Source organism: Nipponia nippon, unplaced genomic scaffold, assembly GCF_047370975.1.
Source record: "Nipponia nippon isolate SJK-2023a ecotype South Korea unplaced genomic scaffold, ASM4737097v1 scaffold_15, whole genome shotgun sequence".
Lineage (NCBI taxonomy): Eukaryota > Metazoa > Chordata > Aves > Pelecaniformes > Threskiornithidae > Nipponia > Nipponia nippon.
Window position 1 is genome coordinate 5,427,605 of NW_028262331.1, and position 24,707 is coordinate 5,452,311.

At 41.3% G+C, this 24,707-nt stretch overlaps 1 protein-coding gene across 3 annotated transcripts in view; it reads right to left on the reverse strand.

The window, feature by feature from the left end:
* PITPNM3 (PITPNM family member 3) overlaps positions 1 to 24,707 on the reverse strand; it is a 146,769-nt gene that overhangs the window by 61,853 nt on the left and 60,209 nt on the right. For all 3 annotated transcript variants that reach the window (XM_087751538.1, XM_087751537.1, XM_087751540.1), the window contains exon 4: positions 11,104 to 11,151. In XM_087751538.1, coding sequence (XP_087607664.1) covers positions 11,104 to 11,151 — 48 coding nt within the window. The remainder of the gene's footprint in view (positions 1 to 11,103; positions 11,152 to 24,707) is intronic.

The window sequence follows — 24,707 nt, forward strand, 5'->3', positions numbered from 1 at the left end:
CTTTGTGCACACCTATCTAACCAGAGTCTTGCATGCATGCAAGTTCTCAAGAAGCCGAGCTGCCCCCAGCGCAGATGCACAGCACTGCTCCATACTGGGGTTGTACCACAGTATTAGAAGAGCTCCAGTGATCTCCGTGCTGTCACATTAATTTCATGCCTCCCTGTCCAGATGAAATCCAGACCAGGAGACAAAATGGGACTGTAATAAAAATTGGCCCCTGAAATGGGGTCTAGCTGCCTTCCAAAATACTATGGAAATACCTCGTCTTTCATAGCACCTGTTAGCTTGAAATGCAATAGTCTTTAGTATCCCTCTTTTATTTAAAATAAAAAAAAAAATCTAAGAAAATCTACTAGTTGTAAACTGCTACGACAAACCGGGGTTATCCCAGATGTCATCTGGGCTGCTTCGGACTGTTAAGAACTGCTTCGAACAGGGTCATCTTCTACCTGCTCCTACCTCTTTGCCAGCATCCACATACAAAGCCAACAACAGCTCTTCCTCTTTTCAGTTCACCCAAGGCTGGACACAAAGTCCTCCTCTGCACGCCACCCCACGTTCCCTGGCCTTACTGACAGTAGGGACGGACAGGAGCCCTCACAGAGACACTGCAGATGGACACCTTAAGAATCTGCCGCTCACGTAACAGATGAGGACCCAGCAGTCCCACTAGGCACACTACCACACCACTACATTCATGTCCTGAGCAGCCACAGCTCATGACTCCTGCAAGCTCCGAGACCAGCATTATATGGAAGGGCAGCTCAAGCACAGGTTCTCTGTGGTATCAGACCTGGCTCCATGCCTCAGCACGTACCACATTACCCCTCTCTTTGGCTGCAGTTCTATCAATAACCCAGAGGAGAGGGGAAGAAGGGTTGCAGGTCCCTGGCTCTGTATTTGTGTACCTCCCAACTCAACCACAGTTTGGTATCCACCAGGAACCCACCGCAAATACAGCCTCTCCAGAGGTTTATCCACCAAGTATTTTTTGCAAGGAAAGGAAGATCTCTGCATTTGGACAACTTTCATACAAAAGCTTTGGAGTCCCTGTAGAAAAAAACCTTATTAGTGTTTTTCACACGAAGAGGGGTTGACCTCAAACATCCCTGCTGAACCGTCCTTGGACAATACAGTGTAGGCACAGGTACAATCCTTCCAGAAGCCAGCACAGCAAGGTAACTCCATTGCAATAAATCAATGGAGAAACGGATACATGCTGAATGTATATCATAACAAATATTAGTATTTTTTTCTTTTATTATCAATAACAGGACACTGAAAGAGCATTTTTCAGTGCTTCTAACTCAGTAACATCTCACCTCTGACACTGCTGTACTGTCTCTATGTTTCACATACTAACAGAAGTCACCCAATGCGTGCTGTGCCCAATATAAAGAATATGCAAAGGTGGGAGACCATGAAGACCACTGGCCCTCATCATTCTCAATTACCTGCAAACAGGACAACCACTCTTGTCAACTGAGTGAGCCCAGAGTAGAAAGCACAGAGTCATCCTGGAGAAATAAATCAGATGCTTTAACCACTATAATGTTTCTCTTTAATCACGTGCAGTTTCAAATGGTGTTGGACTAGATCATCTTTAAAGGTCCCTTCCAACCCAAACCATTCTATGATTCTCTGAACTCAGAGAAAAGGATGCAGATGTAACAGTTAGCCTCTGGTGACTGGATCGACATTCTTCTGAGTAAATAATTTCTTCTCTTCCCTCCCTCTCTTGTTATCTTACATGTGCTATAAATGAAACAGCAACAGAATTTATCCAGAGATCTCCTAAGAGGGAGACTTTACAAAAGCCACCAAGTCCTATTTCCTAATGGCTCTGTCTCCTCAGTACCTTCCTCACACAAAATTCTACTGGGTTTAGAGTATTCTACTGTGGAAAAGTGCACTTCTGATTAAAGTGCAGCAAAAGAAATTACACAGGAATGCTAGCAGGTAGGTTCAAATAGGCAGCATCCAACTGCTGAGAATCCACCTGAAACAATTTGGGTTGACAGCAGCAAAACCACTGGTTTAGGATTGTCTCAGGTGCTTCACTGCCTAACACGCAAATCTGCCGTCCCTGGACAGTATTTATTTTCAGTGACTGTTTATTGCATCAAGTGAGATATTATCACCTAGTCTATCATAACCGGACTGTAGTGTGAAATGGCATTCATAAACCCTTCCCAGGTATAGCAATAACCATATTTTGCTGCTGAAGACACTATTCAGGTCAACAGCTACATAAGTATTACTAGTCATCTGGGGAGCGCTTATGATTCAGAACTGGCTTGCAAAGATGTGGCATCAACAGTTTAAAGAAAGATGGGGAGTCTCTCCTAAGCTATTCCTGTCAAGTACACCTTTCAGGTAACCTAAAATAACAAAGCAAAACAGACCAAACCAAAACTAACCTTGGGTTGTCAAGTTTTCTAACTCTTTTGTGCAAGAGACAGATAGACACTAACAGTGAGCAGGTCCCGCTCCTCAATACACTTTTTGGTCGGCCTGCCTAGATGTGGGGCTTGGTGAGTGGGTGGGGGTGAAGGTTAGGGGTGTAAAAATCAAGGAGAAAGACACAAAATACTCTGTTAGTCACATTGGCATCTCTGGAGAAATGAGACAGCCAATCCAGGGGGCATGATAACGGAACATGAGACAATCATCTACTGCAGGGTTATTTAAAAAAAATCAATTACAGAAGTGGCAGAAGACAGTGGTGATTTTCTGATAAGTGATCTGAAAAACAAGAAGGAATATTTTTAAACACTTGTCATTGCTCAGACAAAATTCTGGGATGTTTTCCAAGCAAGTTTTGTCAGTTACGTATTTGTTCTCTCCCTCCCAATTAATTGAAAGAAACTCTTTTGTTATAGCAAGCCAGTTTGGATAGGGAAAAATCAAGTGCAAGAAGCACAGAAACCAAGAATGAATTACACATACCTCGCCTTTTCGCACCACCGCCCTACAAGAATCTGAAAAAAAACCTTAATAAAGAGACGACCAGTGCCATGCAAACAGCTCCTGTATAACTGAAATTCAAGCTTTTATAATGAAGAGACAGAGAGATAAAGAAAGTTATGCTAATAAAAGTGTAAATTAAATTGAAATCCTGTCTCAAGCATGCCTTTTTTTCCCCCTAGCCTAGGAGCCAAAGTGCAAGCCTAGAAACTTAGCCATGCCCCCCTTCAAACAACCACACAACATCCAACAATCGCTCCCTCACACCTCCCCGAACCCTCCCCTGATCCTCCAGCACGACAAGCTCCACTTCGCTTCTCTCCAAGGAACTGGGAGGGCTAAGGGCAATTCCATGCAAGCCTTTAGCTGAGTTAATATGGGTCTAATTCAGACAGCATAAATTCTAACCTGGAGTTTGAACCAAGTATTTCTAAGTTGCCTCTTAGTGGCTTCTTGCTCACTAAAGCTTCTCAATCGCTCTCTACAAGTCCTTAATCTCTCAGTCGTGTAAGAACAGACATTCAGGCTAGTTGAACATGGCTCACTGTGCTTCACTTGCTCATGCTTTGGTACATGGGGAATTCCACTGACAATTTCGAAGTGGCACAGAGCATTACAAGCCAGGGACGGGGATTCCTTTTTATGGAATGAACAGACAAGTTGAAATATATTTATGAAGTATGCATCACTGTATTTAAAGAGTGTTGACAGAACACTGTATCCATCTCTTCTGCAGTATTTCTATATACTCTGTTTCCAGAGGTGAGTCAGTTAATGGTCCACAGCTTCAGGAAAATACAGTAATATAAGTCAATTACATATAGAATCATAGAATTGTTTAGGTTGGAAAAGACCTTTAAGATCATTGAGTCCAATCATTAATCTAGCAATGCCAACTCCACCACTAAACCATATCCCTAAACACCATGTCTACTCGTCTTTTAAATAACTCCAGGGATGGAGACTCAACCACTTCCCTGGGCAGCCTGTTCCCCCTTCAGATATATCCCTTAGTAACAGCAGGAAGGGTAAAAAGGGTATTATCTGACCTTCCGTGAAAAGTCCAGAGGGAATTGACAGAATACTTTCAAGTGTTGAGTAAATGCTTCAGTATTCTTATCTTGTGATTGGCATTAACTATATACGATCATTACAATTTACCAGCTGGAAATACATACAGCCTTAGATTTCAATCGGAGATGAGAACACACACTCAAGCACACATGCAGAAACAAACTGTATTTCAACTTCATCCAAACAAGTTCAAATAAAGTCACCATATGGTTGAAATGTTTAAAATAGCTGCTAACAGCACAGGAAAGGCAGATAATTTGTTCTCAAAGCAGTGCTAAACCTTTTGGACTGTTTATAAATAGACCTGAAATTCCCTTGTGATTCAAAGGATACAGGACTACATTAAAACAGCTGCACACCACAATGAAAAACATGTGTAAAAAAACTCCCAAAACTTTACAAGACATACCCAAGCGCACAACTTGGCCAATTTGGGATTCTAGTAATGGCAGTAATACAGTACAATAATCTAAAAATAGAAAGAAGAACTCTGAACCAGATCAGATCACATGAGTTCAGACAGTTTTGACCACCTGAGACTCTTATCTTCAAAACAGGGCACTTAAGGCACCTTTGATAAAGACAATAGGCCATCTGTAATGGAATAACCTGAAGAGCGTAAGGTCTCATAGCCTCAGTCCTTCAACTAATCTGTAACTTATCATCATGAAAATGAGTGGACAAATTGATCAGGGCTCTCCTGAACGACAATAAAGTTGGTAAGCTAGAACGGCAGACTTAATTTTGAATTCCAGAAGAACAGCGCCAAACGGGTTCCAATACACCAACAGGGGAAAGTGGTGCCAGCTTCCTTTCATCAGCAGTGACACACATTACCACTATACACTAAATGATGTTTATGTCAAAGACAGCAGCTCTTCCTTTTAACCTCTCCTCACTCAGAAAGATGCCCTGCTGCATTACGCCACACAAAGCTCTTTTTTAGAAACACACACGCTAAAGTATCTCTGCAAGAAGTCACTCCACATACCAGGAACAGGTCAAGGCCACTATGCACAATGACAGAGAGCACGAGAGCGAAGGGGAGAGATTGCAAGAACAACCTCTGCCTGTCTCACAGACTACAGAAATTTTAGGCAAATTCTAATAGTTAAAGTAACTTTACAGACTTTACAAGGTTGTCCCAATCAAAATATTTCTAACAAGCAACACAGAAAGCCACTCACTAGCAGTAATTTACCAATGACCAAAATATTCTGAGATTCAGAGAGGTTTCATCTCGACATAAGAAAGACATTTTTTACAGTAAGAACAATCATTGACTGGAACCACCGCAGGGACGTCGTGGAGTCCCCACTGCTGGAGGTTTTCACGATGCGACTGGACAGGGTGCTAGATAAGTTTGTCCAGGCTCCTTTTCCAATGGAAGAGGTTGGACCAGATGATATTTTGAGGTCCCTGGCTGTTCTATGATTCTATGAGACTGTGTTATATTTCCTTGTAACCTGTCTTCTTAAACGAAAATCCCTTCTTCTAAGGCAGTAAGCTTGGCAAGAATTTCCTTACTGCCGCCACCACCACCACCACCAAGCCTCTCTCTGACCACCCAAGAGAGACGCAATGCCTCTTCACCTTGTAGTGGAAATTTTAAATGGTCCACAGAAGAGGATTTAAAACAGATGTGTAATCCTACACAAGCAAAAGAGTTAATAAGAAGCAGAAGAGGATACTGCCCTTTCCTTACTGGGAGGGGTTTTAAGGCATTTAATTTTCTTCAACAATGTGTTGCATGAAAGTATGCATGTTGCATGTGAAGTGTTCTGGGCTTTTTTCCCCTCTTAGTCATGAAAGTAAGGAATATGGAAGACAAGCTGCAGAAATAGAGCTCTATAAAATTGCATGGTTCCTCTAAAACAAGAATTTTGTAACCTATGAGATATGACTGAATTCCATTTCTTTCATTGGTACCCATTCTAAGTCCACAATGGTTTTACACTGAAAAAACTCCTACTGATCTGCAGCGAGAGTGTGGATACCTCTTTCTTCAGCTTAATATCTAGTGTATTTTGCTCTCATGTAAGTATAGAAAGCTGTAGCAAAGCAAGGAGGAGATGGAACCAGAGAACGAATTCTAATGCCAATATAGATTCTTGGCTGAAACCTGGGCTGGTAAAATCCAGCTCTGCTTCTCCTGCAAGGCAGATAGATTTGTCATGATCAGACCACACCACCACTTTAAAGAAGCTATCTGCCAGCTGAAACTTGTAAACTTCTTGCTGTCATAACAAACGGTCAGAAATGTCTTCCTTTTTTCTGCAAAATATTTTCATAAAATGCTAACATTTCCATGAAGTCATTTTCTCTCTAGTGTATTTCACGTTTCAAACTTCTTTTTCCCCCTACAAAACTGTGGCTGGGGAAACGTCAGTTTTCAGCAACTAAAATGTTATTTTCAAAACCCTGAAACCACGTCAAGCAGTGTAAAAATCAACATATTTTCAGATTTTGATAAAAAACAGAAGGTCTTCTGCAAAGTTTTTTGTAGATCAGGATATCTTTTCTTGGAGAAAAAAAAAATAACATAAAGCAACAGATAAAGCAAGACTCATTCTTTAGCACAGTACAACAGTCAAACACTCAGGTATTTCTAGTGAACTAGAGTCACGGGATCCATGCTATTTCAATGGTTGCTAATGAATGTAAAGACATTGTCAGGAGCATTTCTATGGCAATAAGGAATGCTGTCAAAATAACTGTGTCCATATGGAGCATATTCAGAAATAAAGCATCTCAAAATGCCTTTTTTGAATGATAGTTTTCTGCCACTGGATTTTTTTGCAATTACGTCATTTGCAAAAACGTCATTTTATTTTTTCTGTTTTTATTTGTAAGTTCAAACTGAACTAGAAACTAATTATTATACTTTCTCTTAGATGCCATTTAAATATAAAGTAGTGAAGATTAAATTTAGCAGTTTTCTCATCATTTCTTCGTTTCCTAAAGTCAGAGACACTCTTCTTATTTTACCACGACAGATGGACTTTTCTTGGTGACCTTTATATTATTGAGGGAGAGCGACTCTGCTGACTAATCCTGTTGTCCAGAGCAGCAACAGAGCATTGCTTCTTACATAAAACGAAGTTAAATGAAGAAGGGATTTCATCATTACAGAAGTGGTGAGCTCTCATGGATTTTCAGCAGTTCTAAGCCACATCAGCAAACCTACATAGTAGAAATCATGCAAAATTCCTGGATTATCGCTACCAGTGCATTGCACATTGTCAAAGCACATCACATCATATATACGTCACATGAGAGCTCTATAGGCTTCCTACCTTACATGGATGCCAGGGTGCTCTCACGCTTCACTTGCAGTCTGGGTGAATCATATGACGTGAAAGAGTCCTCAAGTCTGGTTTCTGTCCTGCTCAGCAAGACCCACAGCAGGAGCCCCTGGCCCTCACTGCAATCATTATGCCTCCCTCCTTTCACAGTCCCATATTGCTAAGTACAGGACTCAGAAAATGAGATCTGACCAGTCCACGTGGAGCCATGAATTCTAAGATTTCATTTGCCAGAGCGAAGAAAACCAGGAGATGCACCCAGAACTCTCTGTCTACTTGAATATCTCTCTCAAGTAGAATAAGGGTTCTTGTAGGGTGGAAGTGGTGTTACTCAGATCTCGCCTTCCCCAAGCCTGCGCTGTCCTTTTCTAGATTATGCACTGGAATTTTAAAACACAGAAAATCAATACACAAAGCCAACAAGGAGGAATACCAACAAAACAGAAATAGAGATACAGGTTTTGCATATCATCAGAATGCTTTTACATGTTGCAGAGCTAACCTTGGCACCCAGTAATTCTCCCACGCTACAAGAACACTGCTGGCAAATGCTAAGAAAGTAATTACCGTCTAGCTATTCAAAACCTCACCAGTCTATTGATCAGCAAACGTATGGTCAAAAATTACTTGTTAGAAGCACAACCTGCCTATTCTTTATTCAGAAATATGCAGATATTTATTAGCTCTCAAATCCGTATTTCTTCTTCAATAGCAGAAAGTTTCAAAAGCACACACTGAATGCAAGGGGCAGTAATTCTGCTATCCCTTCCTCAGGCACAGCTTCTCCCAAATCTTTGGCTTACGCATTTGTGTAATTGCGTCAACTGAAGTGACTACAGGGCAGCGGCGCTGCCATTCTGCACGAAGCAATAGCCTCCCCGATAGCTCTGGACAGCTCAGCTGAGTAGGATAAGCACGGGGCTGGATAATCCAGCATTCTGGAACAGCAACAGCTGAAAGATGGAAAGGGGAAGGAGTACTTTCATTAAAACAACAACAATAATTTTTTAAAATGTTCATTTTCCCGTTTCCTCCCCAGGGAAATTCCTTGATGTTTTAACATAAGCTCTGCTCAGAAGTTGTAATCCAGGCTCTGACAAATGCCTTTCATAACTTTCCACAGGTTTGTAGTCTGATACCAGCAACAAAGGTATCAGGGATGGAAAGAACAAAATTAATGCTATTATATTCCAACTGCAACAGGTCATGTTAAAAGAATACATGTCTCCCATTCTCTTTCAGGGAGAGAGAAAGTGAGAGAGAGAGGCTGAAGCCTTGGAGAAAGAGTAAACCCTCTCAACCCAATCTGAAAACTGAAACCAGAAAATTGCATGTCTGGATGAAAATCTGAGACAAAATAGCATCCTGGAGACACAGCCTGTAATCTGGGGCTAACCCGGCCAACCTGGAATACCTGGCAACCTTAATTAAAAGAGGTGGCCAAATATAAGTACTGTGAATAAATTGATTTGGCTCAGATCATAGTAGGTGCTCAACTACCACGTGGAAATGGCAACCTCATTATTAAACAACTATGTCAACAGTATGAAATTTAGAAGTTGCGTCTTTTGGGAGATCATCAGTTGATACCATTTAAAACAAAAGGCTGCATTATAAAAAACAGCAGGAGCTATTAAGCACTTTTTTGTTCGGACAGCCACTGGCCCATGTATCAGCTCACTGAGAACTACCCCAAGTAGTTAAATGGCTCTTAGCAACACGCGGTACCAAAACAAATTAAAGTGAAGGAGGTGAGTAAAAACAGTAACTGACACTTACCTAATTGCTGATCAGATGCTGAACTATAAGGAAGACAGCTCACAGTCCTAAATTAGATGCAACCACATTACAGAAATTATACTGCTTTTCAGTTTAGCTGTCAGTATCCAGGAACAGTGTCTACCACCTGAGCCAACTGATTTAATGACTAGGGAAGAGATTTACCAAGTACTTCTGGAGACAGAAACATGCACTGCTACCCCAGATACCAATGAGCCAGAGCCTCTGGCACGGATTGTTTTGGACTCGACTTCCCACTGGAACTGGTATATATAATAAACGTTGCACATGTTCATCAGTGACTTACAGAGACATCAAGCAAGCTGTGTGTCTATAGCCTCGCCTGAAATAACCCATCACCCAAACAGTCTCTTCCTGTGGAGTACATCGGATCTCAAGATCAACCATCGGCATGAGAAGAGAGCCAGGCGAAAGGAAAAGCTCAGACAGTGATTCAACACCCCAAATGAGCCATGAAAAGCATCAGTTCAATCCCTGACAAAAAAATAAGTAAATAAGTACCCTGAATCTAGGAGAAAAGAATTTGCATGATCGTTCCCAAACTTTTGAGAACATGAGGTACAGTTCAAACCCGTACTAAGAATCAAGCCAGGTCCTCTTTTTTTTTGAATAGACCATTTCAAACATCCTTGATATTTTGCTATGTTATTTAGGGAGGAATTTAGAGTAAAAACAAGAGAACTTGCTTTAGGTACAAAGCATAAGGTGGTGACAGTCCCCAAAGAAAACTGTTATTTTCATTATCGCACTCCCATGAGAAATTATGCCACTTCTTGCCATCTGCTGTGCTATTACTAGCCTTTTATAATGACAAATCCATCATGAGAAATATGTTCACATGAAGGCTGTAACATATGCTTTCTATTAACAAATGATAAAGAATATTGTAATACACTGCAGATGCAGTTTCACAAATTGCACTGTTTAGAGGAAAATAATGGCATGCATCACCGAGCCCACTCCTGTCCTGGAAGCCACAACATGAGACAGCGCCTGTGTTAACTTCCACACTGTTTCTTCATTGAATGAGTCTTACACACACACTACCAGATCTTGTACGTGACTACTATGGAGCACTGGAGTAGAAGCAACACACAGGGTTTAGCCGAGGATCTAGACTCCAAGTGCTCCTCAGCTCCAGTTCTCAGACCAGGCCAGATGAGCTGGGAAAAGCCTGATTTCCAAAGGGGAAAGGGCTGGCACAGAGTGACAGCGTGTGCTTATGAACACAGCTGCAGGAACAGCGAACAGATGTTTCGCCGTGAACTCAATGAGGGCAACCGACAATTGTTTCCAGAGAGAACTGTGATTAAAGAAAACACCCTCATAAACACCACTCGTTTCTATAAGCCAATTTGCTCTCTTTAGCAAGCCACGCGAAAGCACAGAAAGATCAACAGCACAGCGACACGTGAATGCACTCCTCAAAGTGGGGCACCAGCAGCAAAGGAACACTAGCATCGCCAGGCATGGCATTACTTTTCATTCCTACAGGACTCAAACTGTAACAGCAACACCTCTTGCACCTCTTTAAGCAGAGATGGGAGAAGAAAGTGCAGAGCACAAAGCACTGAAGGCTTCTACGTTCCAAAGTGAGCCACGTTTTACTGTCCTGTATGAGCTATCACATATACCAGCAGCTTCACCCTCCAATGCTCCACCTCTGCCACACTAGCCAATGCTATAAGGTACTATCTAATGTCACATAACGTTACAAGCACTTTTTGGTACATTTTCATAATCCACATTAAAGTAAATACATTTAAAACAAAACTCAAAAGAATTCTGGTGCCTGCACGCCCATGTCCCTTCTCAACATAACACCAGACCTGTACTGGTTAACATTTCTAGTCTATTATCATCTCTAGTTGTTGAACAGCTTCGCTACAAAAAAAAAAAAAAAAAAAAAAAAAAAAAAAAAAAAGAAAAAAAAAAGATAAGAACTTCAACTCACGTTGTTTTTCCTGTAGAAAGGCAGATGAGCAAAATGCAGACTCTTCACCTGCAAAAGGAAAAAACCACAATGTGAAAAAGGATTGCTTTACATGGACATCAAGCTCTTTACTTCTTCTACTGTATCGCAGTGTAAGTATTTTGCAATTGACTATACTGATTTCTAAAACCCCCTTGGCTTCAGTGGGAATAGCTCAGCATATGACACACTTGAAGACTGCTCCAATCTATTCATCAAAATGGTTAGTCTAGAAGCCAGATTTTAGCCTTCATTTCAAGAAAAGCATCATAAGCAATGAAACTGTAGCTAGGAAGCTATTTGATTACCTGTAGCATTAGCCACTGAATCTCCAAATAACTAAGAATTAGCCTAACTTATCTAGCAACACAAACCAGATTCTTACTCCAAATATTTAACTAGCAGTGCTTTTAAGAACATCTCTGTCCTTCCATTCCCTCCCACAGTCCACCTGTCCATGGAAAGTTGCAAGTTACAATGGGATTTTCTCAGATCTAAATACAAAAACCTAAAATACAGAGACAGAAGGATACAGGAATAGAAGAGCCTTTCATTTAGTTTGTGCATATAGATAAAGGCCTCCTACAGCACTCAGGCCATTTCTACCACGCAGGGTAAACACCTTGGCCATCATTCCACCACTACCGAAATGAGAGCGCAGGGGTGCCAGCCCACAGCTACCATCAGAGCTGGGATGGGAACACAGGTCTCTTCATCCCTTCTCTAGATTCCCTCTTCAGAGGTCTAGGCAAAATTTACTCCTTGTCCTGGATCCTACCTACCGTTTGAGTATATTCAAACAAGCGACAGAGACAGCACTCTTCTGCTGAGAAGAGTAAACAACTGAATAAACAACACAGGCAACACTGCGTTCTATGTGTTGGGAAACAAAAACCAGACTGGTCAAATGACAAGGACCAGGGAAGCTGGTGGCATTCCATGATATGTGAATAAAACGGTGCAGGTGCTGTAATCGCTCGCCCACCAATTTTCTTGTGTTCAGTGAAAGCTTCTGCCCAGTGCCTGAAGACGACTATGGAACTTGTATGCACTGTTCCTAATGAATTAAGAATGCTGTTACACTAAACCCCACTAGGGTTAATAAATAATGAATAATAATAACTTTTAGCTCCTCTGATAGATGCAGCAGCACAGAGTAAGAGTTCTCCCACAATTCTCTTTTCCTTCAGATGCCCCAGCTATCACAACTGACAACTTAGTTTTTAAAGGGAGTAAAAAGAAAAGAAAAAATGACAGGCTCTTCAATACACAGCATAGAAATCTGCTCTTCTCTATTCTTTGTGCTGAAACTGCAAGCAAAGAGACCACCTTGGTACCTGACTTTTGAGGAATGGAAGTGATTTGAATTAACCAAACTTCACATACAATCGCTTTGATTTTCCGTTCCTCACCAGGGCAATTCACAGACTGATGTTCTGCCAAAGAGCACGGGTCACAACTGTTATCTGCTTTCAGCTTATTAGGGGAGAAGTATTATCTGCAATAGCTCACAGGAGGAGTAATTGTTGAGGCAAAGCAGCCACCAGTCGTTGCCTTGGGAGGAACCTGTGCAGCTCTCACAAATGCGAGCAAAAACCAGGCCTCCACGTCAAGAGCCCAGAGCAGCCTTCTGCAGTGCTTGCATACACAGCTCTATGAACTACAACACGGCTGGAAAACAACGGGATTCATGAAGAAAACTCCTTCCCATGACAGCTTTAAGCGGCTGTGCAGATAGAAATTCTCTATGTCAAAAGAACAGCTCTTGATAGAAAGTGAAGCCACTTTCACTACACAATTGAAAATAATTTTTATTTGGTAGGTTTCAAAAATAGACAATTACTTTTTTTAAAGCTTTACTAACAAATTTCAACTTTGAATATAAGTTTTTAACATGTAGATTTAGGTCTTTTGGTATGCATTACTGTGCATGTCTCACATTTTTCACTGTTTAAAAGAGAAAAGTAAGAAGAGGTCACGGAAAAAAATTAAACAAAAACATGAAGGCAAAACAAAAGCACCAGAAAGGAAACATTTGTTTTCAGATACAAAGCAGTATATAAAAGTCAATAAATTCTAGATCTGCCCCATGTTTTCATGCATGTTTTCTAGTTCTTTTTCTGTAAAAAGCTGCCATCGCCTTTGTGCCACCGCCTTGTGCAGGACATGGTGAATGACAACCGCTTCGCAAGCACAGCACGTACTGTTAAAGAGCAAGTGCAGCAAGGAAACCTGATAGAGGGGACACAGATATTTCTCAAGGGTTTTTTTAAATTGCAGTGGTTTTGGCTGGGACAGAGTTAAGTTTCTTCACAGTAGCTTGTATGGGGCTATGTTTTGGATTTGTGATGAAAACAGTGTTGATAGCACAGGGATGTTTTAGTTACTGCTGAGCAGTGCCTACACAGCTTCAAGGCCTTTTCTGCCTCTCACGCTGCCGCGCCAGCGAGTAGACAAGGGGTGGCAAGAAGCTGGGAGACGACACTGATCCCAGCTGATGAAAGAGATATTCCATGCCATATGACATCATGCTCAGCAATGAAAGCTGGGGAGAAGGAGGAAGGGGGGACCTTCAGAGTTTTAGTATTTGTCTTCCAAGTCACCGTTATGTGTGATGAAGCCCTGCTTTCCTGGAAATGGCTCAACATCTGCCTGTGGGTGGGAAGTAGTAAAGGAATTCCTTGCACATGCAGTTTTTGCTTCACCTGTTAAACTGTCTTTACCGCAACCCATGAGTTTTCTCACTTTTACCCTTCCAATTCTCTTCCCCATCCCACCGGGGGGAGTGAGCGAGCGGCTGGGTGGGGCTGAGCCGGCCGGGGTTACACCACAACTATCACCAAATGTGAAAGAGGGAACACAAATATTCTTTAAGCTTTTTAAAATCTAGGCTTAGATTTTTGTTTCTACAAAACTTCTGAACTTCTTTCAGACTCAGTACCTTGCCTCAAACTCGTGTATGATCGGCAAGATGAATGCTGAAGAGTTGAGATGACGCATACCCGTACCTTGGGTCATACCCATCTGCCCCTCAAAAACTAATAAATGCCAGGGTTAGCGTGACACCAGACAAAACCTTACTGTTTAATGCTTTCATGGTGGTAGCAGGGGGGAGTAAGAAAAGTTATTTATCACAAGTTCTTCAAAATTTGACCCAGCACGTGAACATTAAGTACACTGTCATTTTCTCAGGCTTTTCTCAGCGCTCTTGCAAGCAGCTCCACAAAGTACTGAAACATTTATAGAATCCCATACTACCACTGAAACAACCTGCAAAAAAATATGAAGTATCCCCACACAGTCTAGTTTTTTTTTTTTCTTCCCTACAAACTTGCATTATTTCTAAAGTATAAGCATTGCTTTTGTTTGTTCTCTGTTGATGTTAATGGTAACAGCCAAAAAAAAGAGCACCGTGCCAGTCTAAGTCACAGACTTTTACCTGTCTTGACAAAAGGGCAACAGGGTTGATAAACACTAGTACCCCAACAATACTGCCTGCAATATTTTCATGACATTGTTCAGATTGGTGTTTGACAGTTGTTTCTTTTTCTTTCTCCTTTTACCTATTCCTTGATCTTGCACTGAACTTTCATAGGGATTCCATGAAGATGTGAGAATACCATTGCCCTGTTTAATGCACTTCAATGAACAGAGACCACCTCAGCAGAGCACTGCCACAGCAAGGATTGTTCAAATACAGTAAACTACTTGCTACAAATTCCTTTCCAGCTTAAAGATAAGGCCTCAAAAGCCCAGCAGAAACCAGCAAGCAGAGTGGAGTGGAAAGTGTGAAAATAATAAAACAAACAGGTGATGCACAATCATTAGCCAGCTGGGTTACCCTTGCATTCAAAGCTAAGAAACAAGAAGCTACAGTGCAAACTACTGCCAGGAGATATGGGAGCTGGCTGAATATTCCCTACCCTGCCTCGGTAATGAAGGAAAGAGTGAAAGCTCTTTTGAGCTTCCATCCAGCCTTACATTTCTTAGTCTGTGCTGAGTCTTTCTTGTGTTATCCTATTTGGCAGTAATCTCCCGTCTTTTCTATTCCCTCAGTCCTCCAGAGAATTCATCACCTCCACGTTGCTGCAGTATTGTGTGTGTATGCAAGAAAAAGGTCCCTTTACTGAGAGAATTCAGTTACCTGCTGAGCAGATTAATGCAAACTGCACACGCAGCTGCACATTCGGCTGCACGTCATCTCCCTTCACTTCACAGCCTCTGATCAGTGAAGATCTACATAATTTATAAACCTAGTTTTAAAACATTTACAATTACATAAAAATAACCAGGAGAACAAGCTTGCCTCCATGGCTGTTAAGAGATGAAGTTGGAACACTTTTTGGGGCTGACTGGATTGGTTTAAAAATTCTAAAAGCTCACATAGCTCCTAAAGTTCTTGCTTACCTCCTCTACCCTCTCAACCTTCCAGCAAAATCGGCATAAAGCACGTAACTGGCTATGCACAAAGCAGTGCATTCCTGGGAAACGCAGAGAGGGAAAAATGGTCAGAAGTGACACTATTCAGGGGAAGCTCAGTCCTTGTCAGTAGGGATATAAGTACAGAACTTCAAGTTTATGATGGTAAGCGTGAACACACGAAGTCCGCATTTCCAGGTAGTCCCCGCACTCAGAATCTTCTCAAAGAGGCAGAGTGCTTTCTGCAGTAACTCAGCAAGGGACACGCTGCCTTCACAGCGCATCACCCACTCCGCCCAGGGCTTCCTTTTTAAACACCAAATATTCTGAAAATTTGCTCTCCAATTTTTTTTTTTTTTTATGTTAAAAACTTGGTGGGGCAGGGGGGGAATCTTTCTTCGACCTGTTTTGAAGATCTGTTCTGAGAGCTTATGGGCCCAATTCAGCAATCTACTATAGTAAATATGACTGTTGGCTTTGGAACAGGGCATATATTTGCTTAAAATTTCAAAGGCACTTGAAATTATTAGGTGCAAAATACATCCAGTTTTTCACAATCAGTTATTTCGCAGCACACATCGTATTTTAAGCACACGTGTTCACTTTCTCGATAACATGAAACAAGCAAAGGCAGCCATGAATTTCTGGATTGCTAAAGAAATTCAGAGATCTCAAAATCATCTTAAACTATGCTTAGATTGTGAGCTTTGATAGCTTTGAACTTTCAGACACCACAGTTGGACATCTTGTAAAGTCTAGCCCCTAAAACCTTCTTGACACTAAGTACTTTCTGGCACATAATTCAAATTTTATGTTATCCACCTTCACAAACATTCACAAGAGCTGGTTCCTAAGAAGGCAGATCCAGGGAAGTAGGTTCATTAATGTCTTTCAGCCAGAGGTTCATCGACTTAAGTTCTCTTCTCATTTTCTCCTCCTGCTCGTGAGTAAAACGTCCTCCAGCTTCAAGATACGCACCACAGCACAGACCACAATGCAAGTCTAAAGGCCCCCAAAATCACATTATGTTTCCCTTCACATAGTCATCCCTCAAGAGGGTCAAGGAATATGAACCTAGCCTGAAATGCAGACCTGGCGTATTTTAAACTACTCTTCTGAAGACATTTATTCTGATAGGATGGGAAAACCTTGGGGGAAAAAAAATGATGGGAAAATGTCATGCCTGATTAACCACTTGAGGGCATTCTACTTCATCTGTCTAACTATGGTCCTTGAAAACTAGACTATTAAAGGGCTGAGATGTTAGTCTTACATTTAGAGACAAATTAAGGAAGACAGTTTAGTTTATGAAGAGTCTCATTGAATTCAAAGAACTTGATCAAATGAAACCATGCTAGTGAAGTTAAGGCAGTAGGAACTCTGTGCTCTAAAGGAGCGTTAACTGTGCTCGTCAGAGGGGTCCAGATATTTTCATCACACAGTAATTTCCACAGAATCTGCAAAAAATTGCCACTCCTCTGGCCTGGAATTAAAAGATGATCTGCAATTACTCTAGTTACATGCTACCAGTTATTGCAACGCTACAAAAAAATTAGTGAGCAGTTTTTTGGGCAGTGTTGAAACCAGAATAGAATCCACCTTACTTTCCCACAAAGGATTGGTAACACCAGTAGAAATAAACATATCTATTCACCAGACAAAGTAGCTGCAGGTAAAAACACGGTTCACAAAGTTACCTTTAGTGTCATGTTCCGGTACATAGTCATTACACATACATGTGTCTTTGCAGGTCTGTGCTCCTGAGATGTCAGAGGGCATTTTGTACAACTCTTCTCTCTTGCTCTGCTCTCCCCTGGGATTACATTGCCAATGGGAGCAGCAGCGGAGGACAGCACAGCAGAACAGAGGCGCGCGCCTCGGCACCAGTGAGATATTAGGGGGATCCCCCTTCCCCACACATCCAGCCTTGCAACATGAGCTACTGGAGCGCCAGCAGGCTTTATGGTACGCATGACTTTCTCTGTTCTAATCATATGGATTCATTTAACAACATAACCATGCCATGGGAACAAACAATGCTCATGCTCCACTGTAGAACGTGGCTTTTGCCCCAGCAAGAATACTGTGAAATTCAACTTCTGAATAGAAATATCCATTTTGTTAATACTTTTTTTAATGCTATGGCAAATGTAACACTGGTTTGAGCACAATTATGTCAAACTTGGGAAAGCAGGGGGAGAGGAAAGGAGGTCATACACCTACAGATGGTGTGACCCTCTGGATGGGAATGGCAGCCAGGGAAACTCTAGGCCCAACAAAACTGATGGAAGAACACACGCTGATTTCAGCATGTAGACTGGATCTTAATACAGGTCGAAAAAGGAAAAGGGAATCTGTGGAGGGACTGGAAGGAAAGCAATAATCTCTGCAGCAGGACTCAGCTCTCAGCTAAAAAATATCTTAGTGACTAGTTTAAGCTTCCTGCATTTTGCATGCATTAGCTGAGCTGTATCGTAGAACGTACAGCATCAGAAAATTAAATGACGGCAGTTGCAGAACACTGGTAACCTGCCCCACTATAAACTCCTACCATAGATGGTTTGCAGAAATTCAATTCACTGCTTCTCTCTAAAACCTGCTGCTAGAAGTAAATCTGTTCTTTATACGAGCCATCTGATGTGTCTTGGAACGCTGTTGGCTATTCTAGTTTCCACCCTTCCCTTCCACTGTTCACTCCACTATGCCAAATTTTCTGTTTGCCATTCTTCACGTTATTAGGCAGCGGCAGATGCTATTGCAATAAATTTAATAGCAGCGTAAACACTACAGTCAGCTATGTACGAACACCCTTTAACTAATTCCATGACTCTAGGAGGACATGACAAGGGGGGGAGATCACATGCTACTGGGGGAAAGGCAGAGAGCAGTTTGTTCATGCAGGACATTCACTGTGGACAAAATGAGGCAAGGCAGCCTTCGGAGAAGAGAGAGAGAGAGAGAAAGAAAGAGAAACAGTAGTACAAGGTAAAAGTCACTGTACTGGAAGCAGAGTCATGAGGGTGTAGAGATTTTTCTGTTATATTGAGTGTTTTGACCATTGCATAAATGTTGGAGAACCTTTGAGATGCACGGCAGATACAGCAAAGGAGACTGAATCAGTGAGCCAGTGAAAAATGACAGCAGATGAAGAGCTCGCTACGAACATCGTAGAGTGCACCCAGTCTTGCACAGAAACGTTAGTTTCCTGTAGGAGTTTAATGGATCCAACCGAACATAGCTCATCATTTCAGATACTATGGGTTACCATCCACATCACCACCGACAAGTATCTTAACAAAAAGTCTAAACCATTCAATGCAAAAAATTAACCATTCTCATTTAAGTGGAAAATGCTAATTCACAGCCAAGGTGGCATATCTGAAATATTTTCTCTATTCTCTTGACCTAATCATCAAATCTAACTTTTTTTTTTTTTTTTAATAAACATCAGAAATGCAAAATGCAACAAAACAATTAAGACCCACTTATAGTTAGGCTGAAAAGAAATTAGTTGATTCCATCTCTACAGGTTTTATACACAGGAAAGAATCAAGTGAGAAGGAAATATGTATTTCACATTATTCTATAAGGAAATTTTACAAATATACTAATTATACAAGGAAAGAAAACAACCGAGAAAAAAATAATACACCCCAATCTTGCCTGAAAAAAATGACCTTAAAAATCAAATTAACAGCTGCCCTCCTGCCATACTTCGCAGTTACCTCAGGGCTGATTGCCAGCACCTGGGTGGTTTTCCTTGCCAAAGGTGTCTTTAACCGTTGCACAGGGAGCCGCAGGCTCTGCTTTACTCCTAACCAAGCACTATATGTACAGATTTAAACACTGTACGAGCTTTACTGTTGACTTAAACCAAGATTAATTTCATTTTATGAGAAACAATAGATGGTTTCCAGGCTACAAAGTCTTTCTCCTTCTGCAAAAACATCAATCTGGAGAGTGATGTAGCTCAACTCTCCTCTTACACTTAGGATTTGTATCTACTTAGCAACAACCCAGTTGAAAGTTTGATGAAGACAAATCTGAAGTTGATGAATTACTTCTTTTTCGTGTTAATGTTTCTGCATAATACATGGCTGGTTAGACCCTTAATTTGATGGAAAGATAAAGCAATACTGTTCCACAGCCAAATTAAGAACTGCTTATGCCCTATTAAGTAATAAAATACTAATACGGGGTGAGATTAGGGTAAATTTTTGTAGCAGCTGTCAGTGTATCCCGCCCTTCTGTCTGGTGTTGTCTTACCCTGTGCTGCATCACATTAGTCTAACCAGAGATTTAAGAGGTCTGGGACAAGGACAAAGGCATTTTCATAAGTGCTTCATGCTCTTGAATGCCCAACACGATTTATGGGAGCTCAGTGCACTTTGAAAAGCTGGCCCTTGTGAACAGTCCACTCAAAACCACACCAATCCAAAACAAACTCCTCAAAACAGAAGAAGAAGAATCCCTGTCATTGAGCTAAGTCTTTATAGCAGCCTTGTGCACACAAGACAACAGAAAAGATGAATTCCCAAGTAGTGCAACAAAAGCTATTGTGAATCCTAGGGCTTCAGAATTGCAACGGAAGCACCAAACACAAGGGTGCCCAATGTACTGTTGTGGAAGTAGCCAGTGACTGACCATCCCTTCCATGCAGCAAGTCTCTCCTAAAAGCTACTAGGACAGATTCTGCTCTCCATTTTACTGCTCTAAGTCCAGTTTCTTCAGCAGGGTAACTCTTTAACAGTAGTCTTTGCAAAGGATCAAAAGGTACTTGCATCAAAAGTCCCGCAATTGAGAGATGACTGCTGCACATTTTCTGGAAGCATAAATATGCTGTAGTAATGCTTGTTTCAAATTAGTGTGAAATACAGTAGTATAACTGGACAATGCTGTTAGTCATATGGTTTAGTTTTAGGTAGTCCTGAAAGGAGCAGGGAGTTGGACTTAATGATCCTTATGGATCCTTTCCAACTTGAGAGATTCTATAATTCTATGAATTAGCTTATTCCACAGATGTATATTAAACTTAATCTTAACCAAAAATACTATTCTAGTTTTCCAGTTCTGTTCAGTGCCTTGTGGACATTATGACAGGAGAACAGAGAGAGTGGCTGAGGGAATCAACAGGAAATTGCCCATCATCATCTTAGAAATGGGCTGCTTCACATATAAACCAGGCTTTTTTTCCCCTTAAGCTAGATGGAAAAAGATGAGATCCAAAAGATATGATATAAGAAGGTAAAAAAATCATCACTCAGTCATTTATTTACTGTACTTAAGATCTCGGAAAACATTTTTTTAAAGGAGAGTTACAAAGAATCGCTGGAGTGGTGGGGAGTCACAGTGCATGCTATGAATTCAACAGAATTTTATGGTCTACCATTCATAAGCCGTAGACTTTGGAGAACAATTCTTTGTACGTTTTAAGGTGAGAAGCACAGAATTTGCCTTTTAAAAAAAATCAGTAGGAACTGCACAGCTCAATCCTAGGTGGTGCAGAAAGGGCAGGAATTGCGGGTTTCCATACGTAGACCTAACACAACTTGCCCAACAGTAGCACCTCCCAGCTCCAAACCACTATCTTATAATGGGCTGGATGTAAAGAATAAAAGTTTAATCTAAATCAACAATTCAAATGAGTCCCAGAAAGAGAGCGATATTACTGTCAGCACTATTTTCCAGATAGACAATCAATGCATTAAAAGATTAAAAGATCTGGATAACCTGGTCTTGTGCAATGGGACCAAGAAAGGCCTTTCACTCACCTGATATGAAAAATTCCAGTTGTGAAAGCTGATCATGTCCATCTATTTTGCTGGTTACCAGTAAAGCAATCCATCAGTCTGTATGTGTGGTATATGAAGCACAGGAAAAGTGAATTTCACAGGCATTTTACAGTCAGTTATGTTTTAAACAACTAAAAATTAAATTGCATTTTGTCAATTGTCTACCTGAGAATTCATCCTCATTTGAAGCATTTTAATTCAATTAGCTGGATTTGCAGAGTAAAATAGTAGCATATTGCTGACAAAACTGACTAATGGCTCTTAAAATTGAAATAGGGTGTATTAAATTAATAGTCATCCTTTGTGACAAGCTGTATTACAGAAATTGCATTGTTTGCTTGCTTGTTTACTTTATATTCTACAAAAATACCACTAATAATGCCAGGCTCTTTTTTTTTTTTTTTTTTTTTTTTTTTTTAAGATCTTCCTATTACAGAAATAAGGTTGCAAGCCCAGGGTATGCAGCAGATTTTAGAATATCTCCTTGGCTTCAGGCATGAGAAGCATATCGACAATTCCAATCTTAAATCCAATTTAAGGATGCTGTGATTGGGGAACTAAAGACGACTACCTTAAGCCTGTTGTAAAAATTAAGTTTCAAAGAGAAGAAACAGTCAAGGCTCATTCAACTGGAATTTAAACCATTTTACAGAACAGTTAAGTAATTGTATTGGGTTTACATAGCAAGGTCTTGGTAGCGGGGGACTACAGGGGTGGCTTCTGTGAGAAGACAAAAAGAGCTGCCCCCACGTCCAACAGAGCCAGCTCCGGCCAGCTCCAAGACAGACCTGCCGCTGCCTAAAGCTGAGCCCATCAGCGACATCGGTAGCACCTCTGTGATAACATATTTAAGAAAGGGTAAAAAGCTCTGTGCAACAGCTGAGAGAGAGAGAAGTGAGAAAATGCAAGAGAAACAAGTATGTAGACACCAAAGTCAATGAAGAAGGTGAAGGAAGTGCTCCAGGCACTGGAGCAGAGATTCCCCTGCAGCCCATGGAGGAGACCATGGTGACACAGGTTGTCCCCTTACGGCCCATGGTGGAGCAGATATCCACCCTTCAGCTGGTGGACAACCTCATGCTGGAGCAGGTGGATGTGCCCTGAAGGAAGCTGCAACGTGTGGAGAACGCATGCTGGAGCAGGCTCCTGGCAGGAACTGTGGCGCATGGAGAGGAGCCCATGCTGGAGCAGGTTTTCTGGCAGGACCTGTGGCCCATGGGGGATCCACGTTGGAACGGTCCTTTCCTGAACAACTTCGCCCCATGGAAAGAACCCATGCTGGAGCGGTTCTTGAGGAACTGCAGTCTGTGGGAAGGACCCACACTGCAAAAGTTTAGGATTGCATCCCATGGGAGGAACCCCAGGCTGGCACAGAGGAAGAGCATGAGGAAGAAGGAGCAGCAGAGATGAAGTGTTAAGAACTGACCACGACCCATGCTCCCCATCCCCTGGCATCACTCGGGGAGGTGGGAGGAGGTAGAAGATTTGGGAATGAAGTCAAGCCTGGGAAAAAGGGAAGAACGGAGGGAAGGTGTTTTTAGTTTTATTTCTCACTAGCCTAGTCTGTTACAATTAATCGGCAGTAAATTAAATTAATTTCCCCAAGTAAAGTCTGTTTTGCCTGTGATGGTAACTGGGAAGTAAACTCCCTGCCCTTATCTCAACCCATGAGCCTTTCATTGTATTTTCTACCCCTGTTCTGCTAAGAAGGGGGAGTGATAGAGCAGCTTAGTGGGACCAAAAAAAAAAATTGTCTTTAAGATATAAATGTACTTTCCATAGCAAAGGGTGGAATGATGAATCAAGAGAGAACGCTGAAATCTGTAAATATCCCATATGAATTTATACTGGTTATTTCAGAATCCGGGATCTGAAACCAAATCCCCTTCAACCAGCTGAGGGCAATGGAGGCTATTATCACCCATCCATTTGGAAGAGTTTTCGCCTGTCACAATGGACCAACTGACCCTGCAGAGCTTCCTTTCCTATGGTACACTACTCCAGTCTTGGAAGCTCTTGTTTGAGTACTCTGGATAAGAGCCTGGTTGATTTCTCTCTTCAGTGGGCCAGCCAACCACTCCACACACTCATCAACAAAACATTTTGTGACTACAATCTTCTAATTCTCCATGGTCTTTTAATGACGTGGAGGTCATCCTAGACACCAAGATCTTATGAATTCTGTACATGCAAATAAAGTGACTGAGATGAAAAAGGTCCTCCGAATCATTCAAATGATATGACCTACTCAAAGGAAGATTGCTGTCCTCTTAGGTGTACCCTTGCACTGGAATCATCAATAATATGACCATCTTATCATAAGGAGACGCACAGTTCACGATGAATTCATACTCCCAAATTAAAAGCCTCTGGGACCAGCTCCAATTGTTCCGTGCTACCAGGACACCTTGGTCTTAAATAGCACTGTATATCCCAATGCATCAACCCAAGTTATAAATTTACACAAACATATCCTCCTAGTTGGGGGAGAAGAGAACACATCCTCCTAGTTGGGGGTGAAGAAAGATTAAAAAAATCCCACATTTTCAGATGTGATCTATAGTAGGTAACTCAATATGTTTGAGTGTGAGCTGCATGGAAGACCACAGCGTGTCAGAAGAGATGAAAGTAAAGAATGAAGAAGTCTTGACTAGCAAACTCCTGCCTAGGACACAAATCTACTCTGCACCAAGTGTAGGCACATTAATTTCACTTAAGTTGGACCAACCTTAAAGCAGAGGAGCTTCAGGCACCTGAACAAGAATGGAACAATTCAAACAGAAGGTAATACGTGACTAAAACCACTGCACTGAAGCAGGAACTGCTTAAAAACATACACATGCAAAATCAGTTGTCAGAAGAGGTAAGTATTAGTCATTCTAATTTTCATCAACTTTTCAGCTAGACTACTTTAAAAGGCAACAGAGCACTCACTACATTCTTGCTAGTGTAAAAAATAATATTTTGTGAGGTATGCCAAGCATTGACTCTACAGTTAGAAAAGAAGGGTCAAATTTTTAATAGAGCAGCCACTATTCAGTCATGATCCATTTTCCTTTTACTGCAATTAATTACAACAATGCCTGTGAGGATCACAAGTGTTTCACTAATAAAGAGCCGAATTTTATGTTTTGCCTTACGTGCAATAATATACACCAGTCACTTTACTGGGACTCCATGCAGTAACCAAGCACAGAATTTGGCTCTTTAACAGAACAGGGTCATCTCTGGAATAGAAATCTGCAGAATGATACTGTTGTAACCAGGGCCTTAAATACACCAGTTCTCAAACACAACGTAAGCATCTTTCCCCCACTTCAACAACAGTCACACCTATCAAAGCAGATTTACTTCCATAAACAGATGACAGCTCAG